This window comes from Erinaceus europaeus, chromosome 4 (genome assembly GCF_950295315.1).
Source record: "Erinaceus europaeus chromosome 4, mEriEur2.1, whole genome shotgun sequence".
Taxonomy (NCBI): Eukaryota; Metazoa; Chordata; class Mammalia; order Eulipotyphla; family Erinaceidae; genus Erinaceus; species Erinaceus europaeus.
In genome coordinates this window covers 123574661-123589180 of record NC_080165.1, presented here as the reverse complement: position 1 = coordinate 123589180, position 14520 = coordinate 123574661, and the positions used below count along the sequence as shown (strand labels likewise).

Genomic DNA, 14520 nt, shown 5'->3' with positions numbered 1-14520 from the left:
CAAAACTCTCTCCCTTTACACTGTCTGAACTGGAAGACGCTTTGAAAAGGGTTAAACCGGGAACAGCTGCTGGCTATGATAACATCACCCCAGAACTCATTCTTAACCTGGGTCCCGCAGCAAAGAAGTGGCTCGCTTCATTCCTGTCCCACATCTTGGAATCTGAGTCTATGCCCAAAGTTTGGCGTCGTGCGAAGATTAAAGCGGTTTTGAAACCAAAGAAAGACCCAACACTGGCCGCCAGCTATAGATCAATTTCTCTCCTCTCCTTGTCTTACAAACTCCTTGAGAGGCTGCTTCTGTCACGTATTTCTCATCTTACAAAGAAATTCCTATCACCCGCCCAAGCTGGTTTCCGCCCACGAAGATCTACCTGCGAACAAGCCCTGGCCCTCTCAACTTACATTGAAAATGGATTCCAGAAGAATTTAAAGACGGGTGCTGTCTTTGTTGATCTCACAGCAGCCTATGACACGGTCTGGCACCGTGGTCTCCTACTCAAGATCTCAAGATGCCTGCCTCCATGGGTGGCCAACACTATATCGTTTCAAAACAGAAGATTCCGGGTGCATCTGGGTGACAAGTCTAGCAGATGGAGGCTTGTCTCAAGTGGCCTCCCCCAGGGCTCTGTTCTGGCTCCTACGCTATTTAATATTTACATCAATGACCTCCCAGAATCTTCTTCAAAGAAGTTCATCTGTGCCGATGACATCTGCTGTGCAACTCAGGCATCCAAGTTCGACATCCTCGAGGAAACACTCACAAAAGACATGTCTCTGATATCTGATTACTGTAAAAAATGGCGACTAATCCCTAGCACTGCAAAAACGGTATCATCTGTTTTCCATCTACACCATGCCTCGGCCTCGCGTGAGCTTAATGTGCAGCCTGGCGGTACGAGAATCCGGCATGAAGCCCAGCCAGTCTATCTTGGCGTTACTCTCGATCGCACTCTGTCATTTCACAAACATCTCATAAAAACTGCAGCAAAGGTGGGCGCGAGGAATAACATCATTGCAAGACTGGCCAGCTCTTCATGGGGCGCGAGCACTTCCACACTACGATCATCATCTCTGGCTTTATGCTATTCCACTGCAGAATACTGTGCCCCAGTATGGTTCCGTAGCCCCCATGTCCACTTGGTCGATTCCAAATTATATTCCTCCATGAGGATAATTTCTGGAACCATCCGTTCCACCCCGGTTCCATGGCTGCCAGTTCTTAGCAACATCGCCCCGCCAGATATTCGTCGGGATGCGGCATCATCTAAGTTCATTTCCCGCGTCTACGCTCGACCGGACCTGCCAATATACGTGGATATCTTCGCCCACCCTGTCCAACGCTTGACATCTCGTCATCCAATCTGGTCCCCTATGCCTACACTGAACTTCTCTGTTCCAGACTCTTGGAAACAGAGTTGGCAGTCAGCTGAGGTAAAGAACAAACACCTCATCACAGACCCCTGCAAGCGTCAACCCGGCTTTGGCCTAGCACGTTATGATTGGGCCCTCCTCAATCGCTATCGAACAGGCCATGGCTGGTGCACCGCTATGTTCCATCGCTGGGGAGCCAGAGACGACCCAAACTGCCCCTGCAGCTCCAGACAGACTATGACCCACATAGTCAACGACTGACACCTCTCCAGATTCAAAGGAGTTTTCGAAACTTTACATCAGGCTCAACCTGACGCTGTTGACTGGCTACGGAAGAAGGGCAAACGCTAGAAGAAGAAGAACCAGGATCTAAAGTTTAAACCTAACTTCTTTGATATCTGGGTGCTAGAAATTTTCCGTGTATTATGATTTTATTGAATTAAACTTGGTATAAACTTATTAATATAACCCAAATCTTTTAAACATAAATTGAGAATTAAGGTGTACATTCCAGAAGCCAAGAAGAAAGTTTTTTTAAAGGATAGTTCAAAGACTATTGAGAATCTAATTCCCACCAGGGTATTTCAGTGATGTGTGCAATAGTTACTGAAAGCACTACACTCAGCAATAACATTGGCAGCAAGTTGTTTTATCACTATAGCTTCAAAACACCTTAGGAAAATACAGATAAAAGTAGCCATTCAGAAGCTGGCCACTAAGTGTATGTTGAATAATTAATACAGCAGCATGGGATAAGAAGTCCTGGGTTGAAAGCAAGTGAGTAAGCAAGCAATAAAATAAAATAAAATAAAATAAAATAAAATAAAATAAAATAAATGAAATAAAATAGCATCTGCCTACACACTTTTTCTTGGATAAGAGAAACTTTTGTGTATAGAATAAATGCTGCCTAATTCTCTACTCCACTCATTATTTTTCATTCAGTTATTAAAAGGAAATGAGTATGTTTCATAAAAATATTTCTCAAATTATGAGTGATAAGGTAATTGACAGCTATCGCCACTCTAAGTAAAAATGGGTATGCTTTAGTAAAATAAGGACTTCTGTTTCATACTTAAAATAATTACTGTGCTAACTAGCAGAATTATGTTTTCATTTGTGCACATGAAGTTCACCAATGAATCAATGAAGAGTCAAAAATATAAGGTTGATATTTCATGATAAAAAAATAATAATCACTAGAAACTAGGGAGAAAATTTTCATCTCCTGAAATAAAAAAATTTAAGAAAGCAATAACTATAATATTGTGGAATTTTTTTCCAAATCCATTTGGAGAATTTTAAATGAAACAAATTGAGAACCATTAACGGTAAAAATCAGTAGCAAATGGCTGATTGTTAATAGTCTATCACCAGAAGGTGTTTACCATCATAAAAATGTGCCAAAGTGTCTGAGTTAAACAATTAAAGTACTGTATCTTAATTAAGCTATCACCATTATTAGCTCTATATGTCACTGATATCACAAAAATCCAACGATAAACATACTTAGTTAATAGAGAGGAAAAGATTAATAATTCTATAGGAGAGCAAAATTTGTGGTTCTCCAAGTGTATCTCTCGTCAAAAGATGGAATGCATAGTTTCAGCATGAAAGGCAAAGCACAGGTTAGTCTTGAAATCCATAAATCTAAGGAGAATCTGAAATGTGGAGAGGATGGCATTCCTATGGAGCTATCTGCATTAAATCACTCTAAATATTCAGAAGTAGAACAGAAGACTTATATTTAGGATTGCCCTCTTCTTCCTGAATACTCCCTTACTTTTTGAAAATGGCAGAACATGCTACAATGCCAACCTTGCCTTGTCTTCTCTATGTTCTGTATACTAGGAAGTATTTTTTAGTGGTTGAGGAAGCAAGTACATAGGAACTCATGGGTTAGTTTTCTCAGAATTCATGGAACTACCATGTTTACAGGTGGTTAATAAGTGGCTCTTATTAATCTGATTATACTTGTTTGATTATTTGTCCAACTTTGAAAACCCCAGAGGGTGATAGAATGATTTCTCCTCATATACCACTAATTAGCCAGTAACTCAGTTCAATAAATGAAAGTAGCATTTGATTACATTAAAACAAATTAAATATGGTACATGTGAAATCATTCAGCATCTTATGCACAGTATACTCAAAAAATGGTCTTTCCTTTTTATCTACTCCTTGCAGTCGCTGACTCACTATACAACAGATCCTTATTTACATTTTCAAGCAGATAAGTTTGCTATCTCTATATAACCAGAACAAAATAAGAATTTTTTTATTCACAGATATGTATACTTAATCCTGATACATCTCTCACATGTGATATTCCATAATGTGTGAACAGGCAGAAAAGGTCAAAAATTCAAGAAAGATGTGACCTTATAAAACTAGGATGTTTTGGACTACAAAAGAGGATATCATACAAAAAGTTGCTCTGAAAACATTCTGCTCTCATTATTATTGTTATTTCAGCTTTGAATAAAAGCCTGGCTCCTTCCACACTTTCTTCTGTCACCCTCAGTTTGCTATCTCCTGCTTCATACCTACAAGATAACTGCAATATCTCCAAGCCTCAAGTTCTTGTGCAACAATCTCTTTTTTAAAAATATTTATGTCAAAGGACATAAATTATGGTGATGTTGTGTATTATACAGTTAATCCTAACAAAGGGATTTTTCAAAGATAACCTAACTGCCAAACAATCTGATTATAGCAATAACTATCTATTGCCTTCTTAAATCCTAAGACAGCAGGAACCTCCTGCTTCCTCTATAGAGCCTATATTTCCCCCAGTCCTGGAACCTCTAGGGTGGGGCTCACCTTCCTGCATGCGTCTCTCAATTCATACCAAATGATATTGCATCCGCCGATCCCAACCTAATCAACACAATGAGTACTACCTCAGCATATTTCACTTCAGACTGTGTCCAAGAGACATCAGGCATGGAATGTCAACCCTTCACCCTCATTACTTGGGTGAGACCTTTCCTTTCATAGGATTCTCTAATTCCATTCCAGGTGGTCCACTTCCTAATTTTTTTTAAATAAAAAATATTTTATTTTATTATTAAATAATACAGAGAGCAACTGAGAAAGAAAGGGAAGATACAGAAAGAGACAGGACACCAGAAGCCCTGCTTCACCACCTGTGAAACTTTCCCCCCTGCAGTTGGGGACTAGGGGCTTGAACTTGAGGCCTTGAGCACTGTAGTGTGTGTGTACTTAACCAGGTGCACCACCATCTGGCTACAGCAATCCCTTTTTTATTAGACAATGTACTTCATAAGTACATTGCTTTTGCTTATAACTCATTGGAAAGAATAACTGATTCACACAGTCATTCCTACCTGTAAAAACAGCTGGAAAAGTCAAGCTTATAGGGAGTCTTGATAACATGAAGAATGAATTTTGAATATATAGTTGCCAATATATGCACTATTTAATGATTCAGAGTCATTTATAAAGCTTAGAAAGTAAGAATTTACAATTATAAAATTTAATCTAGTGTTTTGAACTGACATGTGCTAACCCTTTCTGCAAATTAATGTTACTGTTCTAATGTAACAAACTATAGAAATGATCCCTGAAAGTATAGTCTTTTACTGTTCTAATGTAAAATGTGACTATATTAGGAAACAGGACCTATGGAAGGTACTAAGACTAAATAAAGTCGTAAAGGTGAAGCTGTAATCTAAGAGGCCTGTTACTCATGTAAGAAGAGAAACACCAGGCTAGGAGTATGGATCGACCTGTCAATACCCATTTCAGCAGGGAAGCAAACAATTACAGAAGCCAGACCTTCTACCTTCTGCACCCCATAATGTCCCTTGGTCCATGCTCCCAGAGGGATAAAGACAGGAAAGCTATCAGGGGAGGGGATGGGATACGGAGTTCTGGTGGTGGGAATTGGGTGTTGTACCTCTCTTACCCTATGGTTTTGTCAATGTTTCCTTTTTATAAATAAAATAAAATAAAATAAAATAAAACAAAAAAGACCAAAGTTTTCTTTGTCTACATTCTGAGGACACAGTGAGAAGAGGGATATCTACAAACCAAGAAGAAAAGTCTTACCAGGAACCAAATAAGCTACCACCATGATCACTGAACCTCCTATTTTGTGAAAAGTTTCTGTTGTTTAATCTACCCAGTCAGTAAAACTTTGTCATGTTGGCTTGAGCAGACAAATACAACTGGGAAATAAAGGTCATGCTACCCTACTTTATTCTATGTTGCTCTACATGGATGGAAGGTTACAAACTGGAAGGGCTGAAAATACTACCCCCCCCCCTTTTGTTGCCCTTGTTGTTATCGTTGTAGTTGTTGTTGTTATTGCTGTTGGATAGGACAGAGAGAAATCGAGACAGGAGGGGAAGACAGAGAGGGGAAGAGAAAGATAGACACCTGCAGACTTGCCTCACTGTCTGTGAAGTGAGCACCCTGCAGATGGGGAGCCGAGCTGGGACACCTGCAGATTTGCTTCACTGCCTGTGAAGTGAACACCCTGCAGGTGGGGAGCCGAGTGGGGAGCTCGAACTGATGCAGGTCCCTGTGCTTAGCACTAAGTGTGCTTAACCCGCTGCACCACCGCCCAGCTCCTTGGAAACATTATTTGTGACAAAGTAGCAAGGTCCTTTCTCCCTCACGCTTTGAATGAAGGGTTCACAAACACACCTTTAGAGCAGTCCTATCTCCACAGATCAGTCTTGTAGAGAATTTAGTTTAGTAAACATTCTGTTTAAGTCTCAGTCTTCTTAGATCTAAAGACAGCAGTCCCTCTGGAGTGTATCAGCTATCTCACTACCAAAATATGAATATAATACAGGCCACTATAGTTTTTTAAAAAGGAGAGGAAAACACAAAATTCCACGACTGCCCAGTTCTTTTTTACTGCCCCCCGCCCCAACAATGTAAAACATTAAAAAGAAGATGGGTTGTAAAAGATCAGTGTTTGCTTCTCAGTAAAAAGAGCACATCTTGCTATATTAGCTCTTTCTAAAAATGTCTGCCCAAACCCCTGTAGTTTTCATCACGCATCATTTTAGTGATTAATGATGTGCGCCCAGTTAATGGAAAACAGCAGATTAGATTTCCACTAATAGTTTTGGAAGTTATATCTGCCTGCCTCATTTGGTAACAACATCACTGTTCAGTAAGAAGGTAATGGATTTAATCCGAAAGCAGAACTTAGTTTTACACACATAAGACAGGTTAGATTTCCAGTGTGGAGAAAATTACACTTTTAGAGGTATGCTGAGTTTCAGTTGAAATTTAATAGTGAAATAATAGCTCAATGTTTGTTTTATTTAACCTCTATCTTCCATTCAATTTCAGAATCTACAGTACTTATTAGCAGCCTTGTAGGCTGTGCAGTGGCTAGAGATCTGGATTTCCAAGTTAGACCCCTGGCATTGCATGTGTCAGAATAAAGCTCTGGTTTTCTCTCTCTCTCTCTCTCTCTCTCTCTCTCTCTCTCTCTCCCTCTCCCTCTCCCTCTCCCTCTCCCTCTCCCTATCTCTGACTACCATTAATAAACAAACACATTAGCTCTACGTATCTGATTTTAGAAAAAGAATGAAGGTAGTAGGAAGATACTAATCTAGGAATAGATGAACAAAAAGCAAGAATGCTAATACCACTTTGAAATTACTCAACTTACTTTGCAAAAAAAAAAAAAAAAAAGTAGCTATTGCTTTTATTTTCCCTAGCCATTTTGTTTATCTCTCAAATCGCTCTATAATTAATATGCTGTTTCATGTTTTTTCAGTATGTATCTCACATTTCTGCTCTGGCCTAGGTTTTTTTCTGAGGAGAGACCCATATTTTATATACTCTTTATATCCTAGTGCCAATTTAGACAATAAACTTCAAAAGGAAACTTTGCCAACTTATCCCCAGATAGAGCAATGGTGTAATTATATACTAATAAGATGTCAAATAAATAGGAATTTTAATAAACATAAAAACTAAAAGTTAGCTTGGAAGAATAAATAGATGAAGCACAGATTATTTTTAGGGCAATAAAAATACTTCACCTGCTTAAAATAATGTTATACTTTTGTTTTAAGCCATTTAATACATCATACCAAGAGTGAGTCCTATGACTATCTGTGGACTTTGAGTGAGTATATCAATGAAGATTTATCTATTGTAATAAGTGTAGCAATCTGTAAAAGATATATATAGGGGTATCCATACACCTAAAATTGTCAAAAATATTTGACTTTCTGTAAAAAAGGACAGTATGTTTTCTAAACAGGAGAAAATGTTGAGAGTACACATTAAATCCAGTAGTTTTAGCAAAATTTTTACCTATTCAGCAAAATGTAAACCTAGCTTTATAGTAAATATATATTATGTGTCCGACACTTCTCTAAAATATAGCTATATCTAAAGAAATATATGAGGACATAATACTTACAATCTAATTAGTAGGTGATATACTTTTTCAGATGAGAAAATAGATAAGAAATATATTAAAAGTTATACTGTACTTAAGCAGTTCAGTCAAGAGCACCTGAAAAAGGTGGCCACAAAGCCTATAGACTGTATCCCAATCTTCCAGATAATGAAAATTTATTATTTGTAGGACCATTTATTCTCTTACTCCAATAATTAATTTAACTTCTTTTTTTATATTTATTTATTTTCCATTTTGTTGCCCTTGTTGTTTAACATTGTTGTGGTTATTGATGTCATTGTTGTTGGATAGGACAGAGAGAAATGGAGAGAGGAGGGGAAGACAGAGAGGTGAAGAAAAAGAGAGAGACCTGCAGACCTGCGTCACAGCTTGTGAAGTGACTCCCCTGCAGGTGGGGAGCCGGGGGCTCGAACCAGGATCCTTATGCCGGTCCTTGCGCTTTGCACCACGTGCACTTTACCCACTGCACTATTCTTTTTTTTAAGGGAGGGGGCTTAAGTTCAATAATTGGTGAATCTCTATTAATGATACAGAATAAAATTAACACTTCAATTTCCTATTTAGGCTTCTGGTAAGAGAGCATCTCTGGGAAAGTTAAATCACACAAAATATTTACAGATTCTTACTACAACAGAAAAATAGAAGAATGTTACATTGTGGAGATTTTTACTTTTGCCTAATGGAGTATTCCTTTTGGACAAAAAGCATTATAAACTAATTATAAGAATTAGCACTCTGACTATTCATTTTAATGTGTGGTTGCAGTAGTTATTAAAGGAGTGAGGCACAGGTAGAATAAAGAACTGATCAGAGGGCTGGCTGGTGGCACTCCTGGTTGAGTGCACATGTTACATTACAGCACACAGGACCCAGGTTTAAGCACCTGGTCCCAAGATGAAGGAGGAAAGCTTCACGAGTGATGAAAAAAGGCTACAGGTGTTTCTCTGTCTCTGTCTCTCTCCCTCTACCCTCTCAATTTCTGGCTGTCTCTACGGAATAAATAAAGATTAAAAAAGCAAAAAAAAAAAAAAAAAGAACTGATCAGATAAGAAATAGTTCAGAGGGCCAAGTGTGGCACACCTGTTTAAGCACACGTATCAACATGTGCAAGTATTCAGGTTTGAGTCCCTACTCTTCAGCTGCAGGAAGGATACTTCATGAGCAGTGAATCGAGCATCTATCTTTCTCTCTTCCTCTTTTTTTTTTTAATTTTATTTTTTACCAGAGCACTGCTCAGCTCTGGCTTATGGTGGTGCTGGTGATTGAACCTGGGACTCTATAGCCTCAGGTACTCAAGTAGTTTTGCATAACCATTATGCTACCTACACCTACTTCCTCTCTTTCTCTCCCTCTTTATCTTCCCCTCTCAATTTTTCTCTGTCCTGATAAATAAAAATAAAGTGGAAAAGTAAAAAAAAAAAATAAAGAGGGGGGACTGCTACCAGAAGCTGTGGATCAGAAGTGCGGGCACTGAGCCCCAGCAATAAGCCTGGTGGCAATAAAAAGAAAGAAAGAGAGGGGGGGTGGGGGGAGAGGAAGGAAGGAGGGGTTTGAGTATAGATGGGATTCTTCACTATAAAGAAGAAGGAATTTTTTAATGAGACTTGTAATAATTTTTATGTATATAATAACTTAAATTCAGGGTCAGAAAATAGAAAAAAACTACTGTTTCATTAACCAAAAAACACTTAAAACGTGTACACGTTCTAGCATTGATGACTGTATTTGAATTTCTTTAAAAAACTAAAATTTTACATTAAACAGCAGTAAAAAGTTTTTCAGACTACTTTCTAATAGGAAAAGTACTACACAGACAACTTATGGGTCTTCCTAATTGTTACTGGTACAACTAAGTATTTAAATAACAGAATCAATGAAAATATCAATCAAGGAATTTATTGATCACTAAGTGAGTGAATAAAAATATTCTACTCTCATTGATCATTAAGTTTTGCAGTCTAAGGAAAAAGATATGGAAGCAAAGTAATCACTAAGAAATGATATATAGCTTAAATTTCAATCTGCAACTAAGAGACACTTGCCCATAGATATGATATATTTAGCAATCTTTTTCTTTGACAAGTGAATGTCAATTAAGATCTCACTGGCAAAACTGAAATTTGCACATGCATTTCCTGCACTACTTGCTTAAAAACAGCACAGGTTCATATAACATAAAGTGTGCAATGACATGCAAAATGAGATTGAATGATGAAGTATTAATATAGTTCTATGTATTACAATAACACTCACTAACATTGCAGAAATCTGTGCCCTATGAGCATGCTATTAAAATTGTGTATTCAAAGAGAGCTATCACTGGTATATTGGAAATCATAAAGAATATTATTGGGGCAATTAATTTGAACTGTGTGAAATTTCTAAACTCATCATTAGTACATGTCAATGAAATTTCAACATTAATTAAATGTCAATTTTACTATTTTGATCCTTGTACTGCGTCTAAAGTATACTTCCTTTGTTTGAAGGATTTTACACTAAGCTATACAGGGATAATGAATATCATGTTCAAAACTTACTCTCAAATGGTTTCAGAAAACAAGTTCTTTGTGCCATTTTTACAGATTTTCTTGTAACTTTCTGAAGTAATTCTTTAATTAGCATTTTATCTCTAGCATTTAAAAGTTAAAACATCAAAAAGATAGATCTTACAAAAATGAAAGGAGACTTCTGTCTACATACATGGTTATAAATATTTGTCTCATATCCTAGACACTTGGGGACAAATAATAGCACTGATATAGCATTTGCTGGATTGAATAATAGTGAATTGAAAATCAACTATGTTTTCATAGTCTTATTCCTTAGTGAATTTTTATATAGTGACTAAATAAACCAGCATGGTTGAATAGAGGCTATCGTGCTCCAGAACAATGTAAAATTTTCGTTAGATTTGTTGCTTGACTTTTAATTCATTTTATGGAGCTGGAATCTATCATTTCATTGTGACGAATGAGAACTTTTCTTTTCAGCATTACATCCAGTTCCTTCACAAATTTATGTGAAGTCAGCATAATGACAGTGCCTTGTGAGGGTGATCCAGCAATGGCAGTCATCAGTCAGTTCAAGATAGAGATGCACTCCTTGGCTTTGCTTCCAGTGCTTCAGTATTCATTTTCCCCCTACACCCCAGTGCCCCCCCCCCCACCTGCCAATATACAACCCTTTTGAAACTGTGGGATCTGAAAAATTCAGGGATCTCAGAATGTAGAGAGCTATCCTTCTGCTCAGAACAATGGAATTAGCCAGTACCTAACCCCAGCAAAATCTAAACAGATATATTAAGGACCTTTATCCTGAATTAAGGACCTTAGTGGTGTAAACTTAGGTGTGAATAGGCTTTTAATAAAATTTTATAAAATAACTCAAAACAAAGCAATTAAGATAACACACAGTTATTTCCAAAGGGAGAGCACTTTAGAAATAAAATAAATCTAGCAAGATTAGGTTGTTGTTTTTAAAGCAGAAATAAAACTATTGCCAGCTTATGAACTCATTAACTTGAATGAAATATTATTTTACGCAGATACATTCCTATCACCATCTATGAGCAACAAGACATAATTTCATCTTTAGTTTAAATCTCAATAGTATGTCCAAAAGATTTTTGAAAGTGAACTTTTGTAAGAAATAACTTCCTATTTCTAGGCACTGAAGCTCAACAGTAAGAATTATTGACTAACTCTCCAAACTTTTCTTTTTCTTGTTATGGCATATAAACTCAGTCACACAAATGTAATAAAAGGAGGAACTGAGTTTATTCACTATCTGGCTTAAATATATATATATATATATATATATATATATATATATATATACATATATATATATATATACACACACACATATATGTATGAAAAATCATTCAAAAATATGTCTCCAATTTTTTTCATATGCTGTATATTCCATGTAGAAGACAAAATATAAGTATTCATAATAACTCTCATTTACATAACTCAAGACTATATACATATATATATATATATATATCCCCACAAAAATAAACTATTTATAAGATTCTGTAAGTCCAACCAATTTGAATACTTCACATAATACTGAGTCATAAAACTATATTGGTCAAGTAGTGGCTCTTTAGCAAATATTTAATTTTATACCTAAAGCTACTTGGTATGTGGAAATACCCTCTATATTTTGAAGTCTGTATGCTAATCATTCAAACACAAGAAATTAGGTGAGGGAGTCAGGCAGTAGCGCAGCGGGTTAAGCGCACATGGCGCAAAGCGCAAGGACCTGTGTAAGGATCCCAGTTAGAACCCCTGGCTCCTCACCTGCAGAGGGGTCACTTCACAAGTAGTGAAGCAGGTCTGCAGGTGTCTTTCTCTCCCCCCTGTCTTCCTCTCCTCTCTCCATTTCTCTCTGTCCTATCCAACACTGACAACATCAATAGCAACAACAATAATAATAACTACAACAATAAAACAACAAGGGCAACAAAAGGGAATAAATAAATATTTTTTAAAAAAAGAAACTAGGTAGAAGAACAAAGGTAGGGGAGGTTGGGCATTATAACTTCTCAACCCTATAGGACTACTATATTTACCTCAAAATATTACATGTACTGTGAGATCCAATTATATCAAATCATAAGCCAAAAAAGAACAAATGATTACCTGATACTCATTGGGCCAAAAGGTGCTCACAGCTAGTTCAGCTCGAAGCCAGTCTCTACCAGTAGATCCAGTCACATTCCAAATTGGATTGGCAAGAGGTCCTTTATTTACCCTAACTAATATGTTCAAAGTGCCAGGACTTAAGCCCTTCTGGCTATATAGCAGGTAACTAAAATCAATACAGTGAGTGTCATTCTCCTTCATTGTAGGCAGCTGAAGTCTGGTCTTTTCTCCAGTATCATGAATTGAAGAATCCACTATCATATAGGATCCTGAAATGAGATTACATAAAATAAAATGAAATGTATAAGCAAGTAGGAATCTATATGAATAGAATACTAGAAATCATCCCAATTTCCCAATTCTTTTTCTTTTTTTTTTTTTTTTTTTTTGCTTCCAGGGTTATTGCTGGGGTTCCGAGCCTGCACTAGGAATCCACTGCTCCTGGAGGCCATTCCCCACCTCTTTTCTTGTCACACTTGTTGTTGCCATCATTGTTATTGTTGCCATTGTTGTTGGATAGGACAGACAGAAATTGAGAGAGGAGGACAGAAAGATAGACACTTGTAGACTGCTTCACCACTTGGGAAGCGACTCCCACCCCATGCAGGTGGGGAGCTGGCGTCTCAAACCGGGATCCTTTTGCCAGCCCTTGTGCTGCGTGCGCTTAAACCGCTGCAGATACCGCCTGCCCCCCAATTCATTTATTTGCATTAAATTTAACTCAAAAAGAACATACCTTCCACAACAAATTCATAGTACAATATCCAAAAAGGAAGCAGTCCCTATGCAATCTGAAAAATCATTGATGCTATTGGCCCGGATTTCGCAAAAGTCCCTATGCCCCACTAGATTTGCAAGAAGCATTTTTGGGAAATCATTGATCTGGTACAAAAGGAAATAGCTCAGCAAGTAGAAGACATTTTTATCTTTTGCAAACACCAGAACATAAGCACCACAAGGACAGAACATGGACGGCGTAAGAGGAAGCTCTATGAACTACAGAGTGGTGCTATGGTGTCCCCCTCTCTCAATAATAACAAAGGAACTTTTTAAAGCTGTATACTGAGAAGTGACAGAATTACAAATGTGCACTACCTTGGATCCAATAAATATTCATTGCATATCAATCACAGGGAGCTACAGGGTATAAAGTGCTCCAATCCCTTATCAATTCATACATACTTCCATCCTCAAACATGCTGTCTTTGCATGGAGAAATTTCATATAGTGCTAACTTAAAAAAAAAGGCACAAATATTTGCTGATATTAGCCTAAGAATCAGTGCAGAAAAAAGTTTTTAGGATGAGGTAGATAGCATAATAGTTATGCAACAAAACTCTTATGCCTGAGGCTCTGAAGTCCAGGTTCAATCCAGAACTGATCAGTGTTTTGGTGTAAAAAACAAAAACAAATAAACACAGAAACAAGATTTTATGTCGTAGGAACAGATATATATCACAACACACACACACACACATACCACATTTAAGGTAGAACACAAATTCTATTATACAGCATTTTTGGGAAACAATTTTAACCAAAATATATTAGCTATAATATTACAGAACTCAGTATCACAAGTCAAATACCTGGGTCTCTCCTCCTAAGAAAAAAAAAATAAAATCACTCTTTTATGTTTCTTCCTTAGCTAATACCCATGACACAATAAATACTCATTATTCTACTTATCCCAAATAATAGCTTTAAACCATTGCCAATAAGTGGGTTTTAACTACACAGAAATCAAACAGACCAATGCAATGAGAATCTACTATTCAGAACATCTGTGAAGATCTGATGTAGCATCACATTCAGTTACCACTCCAAGTATAGAATAGGCCCACTATAGGGGTAATTACTAGTATTATTTTCTACTCTTGTTTTCACAGTTCTCATCTTTTCCTGTAACATGGAAGTCTTTTTTGTTTTTCTCCTCCCTGGATTTAGTAAAACCACATCAATATATAAATTGGTCATATAAGTTTGGGGATAAATTATGTCTTTTTTATAACAGAATATCTGGGTCTCAAGTTAAATGATGTAAACAGGATGTTTCTACTTTTGATTATAA

At 37.0% G+C, this 14520-nt stretch overlaps 1 protein-coding gene and 1 pseudogene across 7 annotated transcripts in view; both read right to left on the bottom strand.

The window, feature by feature from the left end:
• PTPRK (protein tyrosine phosphatase receptor type K) overlaps positions 1 to 14520 on the bottom strand; it is a 603479-nt gene that overhangs the window by 362336 nt on the left and 226623 nt on the right. For all 7 annotated transcript variants that reach the window (XM_060190490.1, XM_060190487.1, XM_060190488.1 and 4 more), the window contains exon 3: positions 12447 to 12718. In XM_060190490.1, the coding sequence (XP_060046473.1) occupies positions 12447 to 12718 (272 nt within the window). The remainder of the gene's footprint in view (positions 1 to 12446; positions 12719 to 14520) is intronic.
• Positions 4894 to 4975, bottom strand: LOC132538379 (small nucleolar RNA U3; annotated as a pseudogene).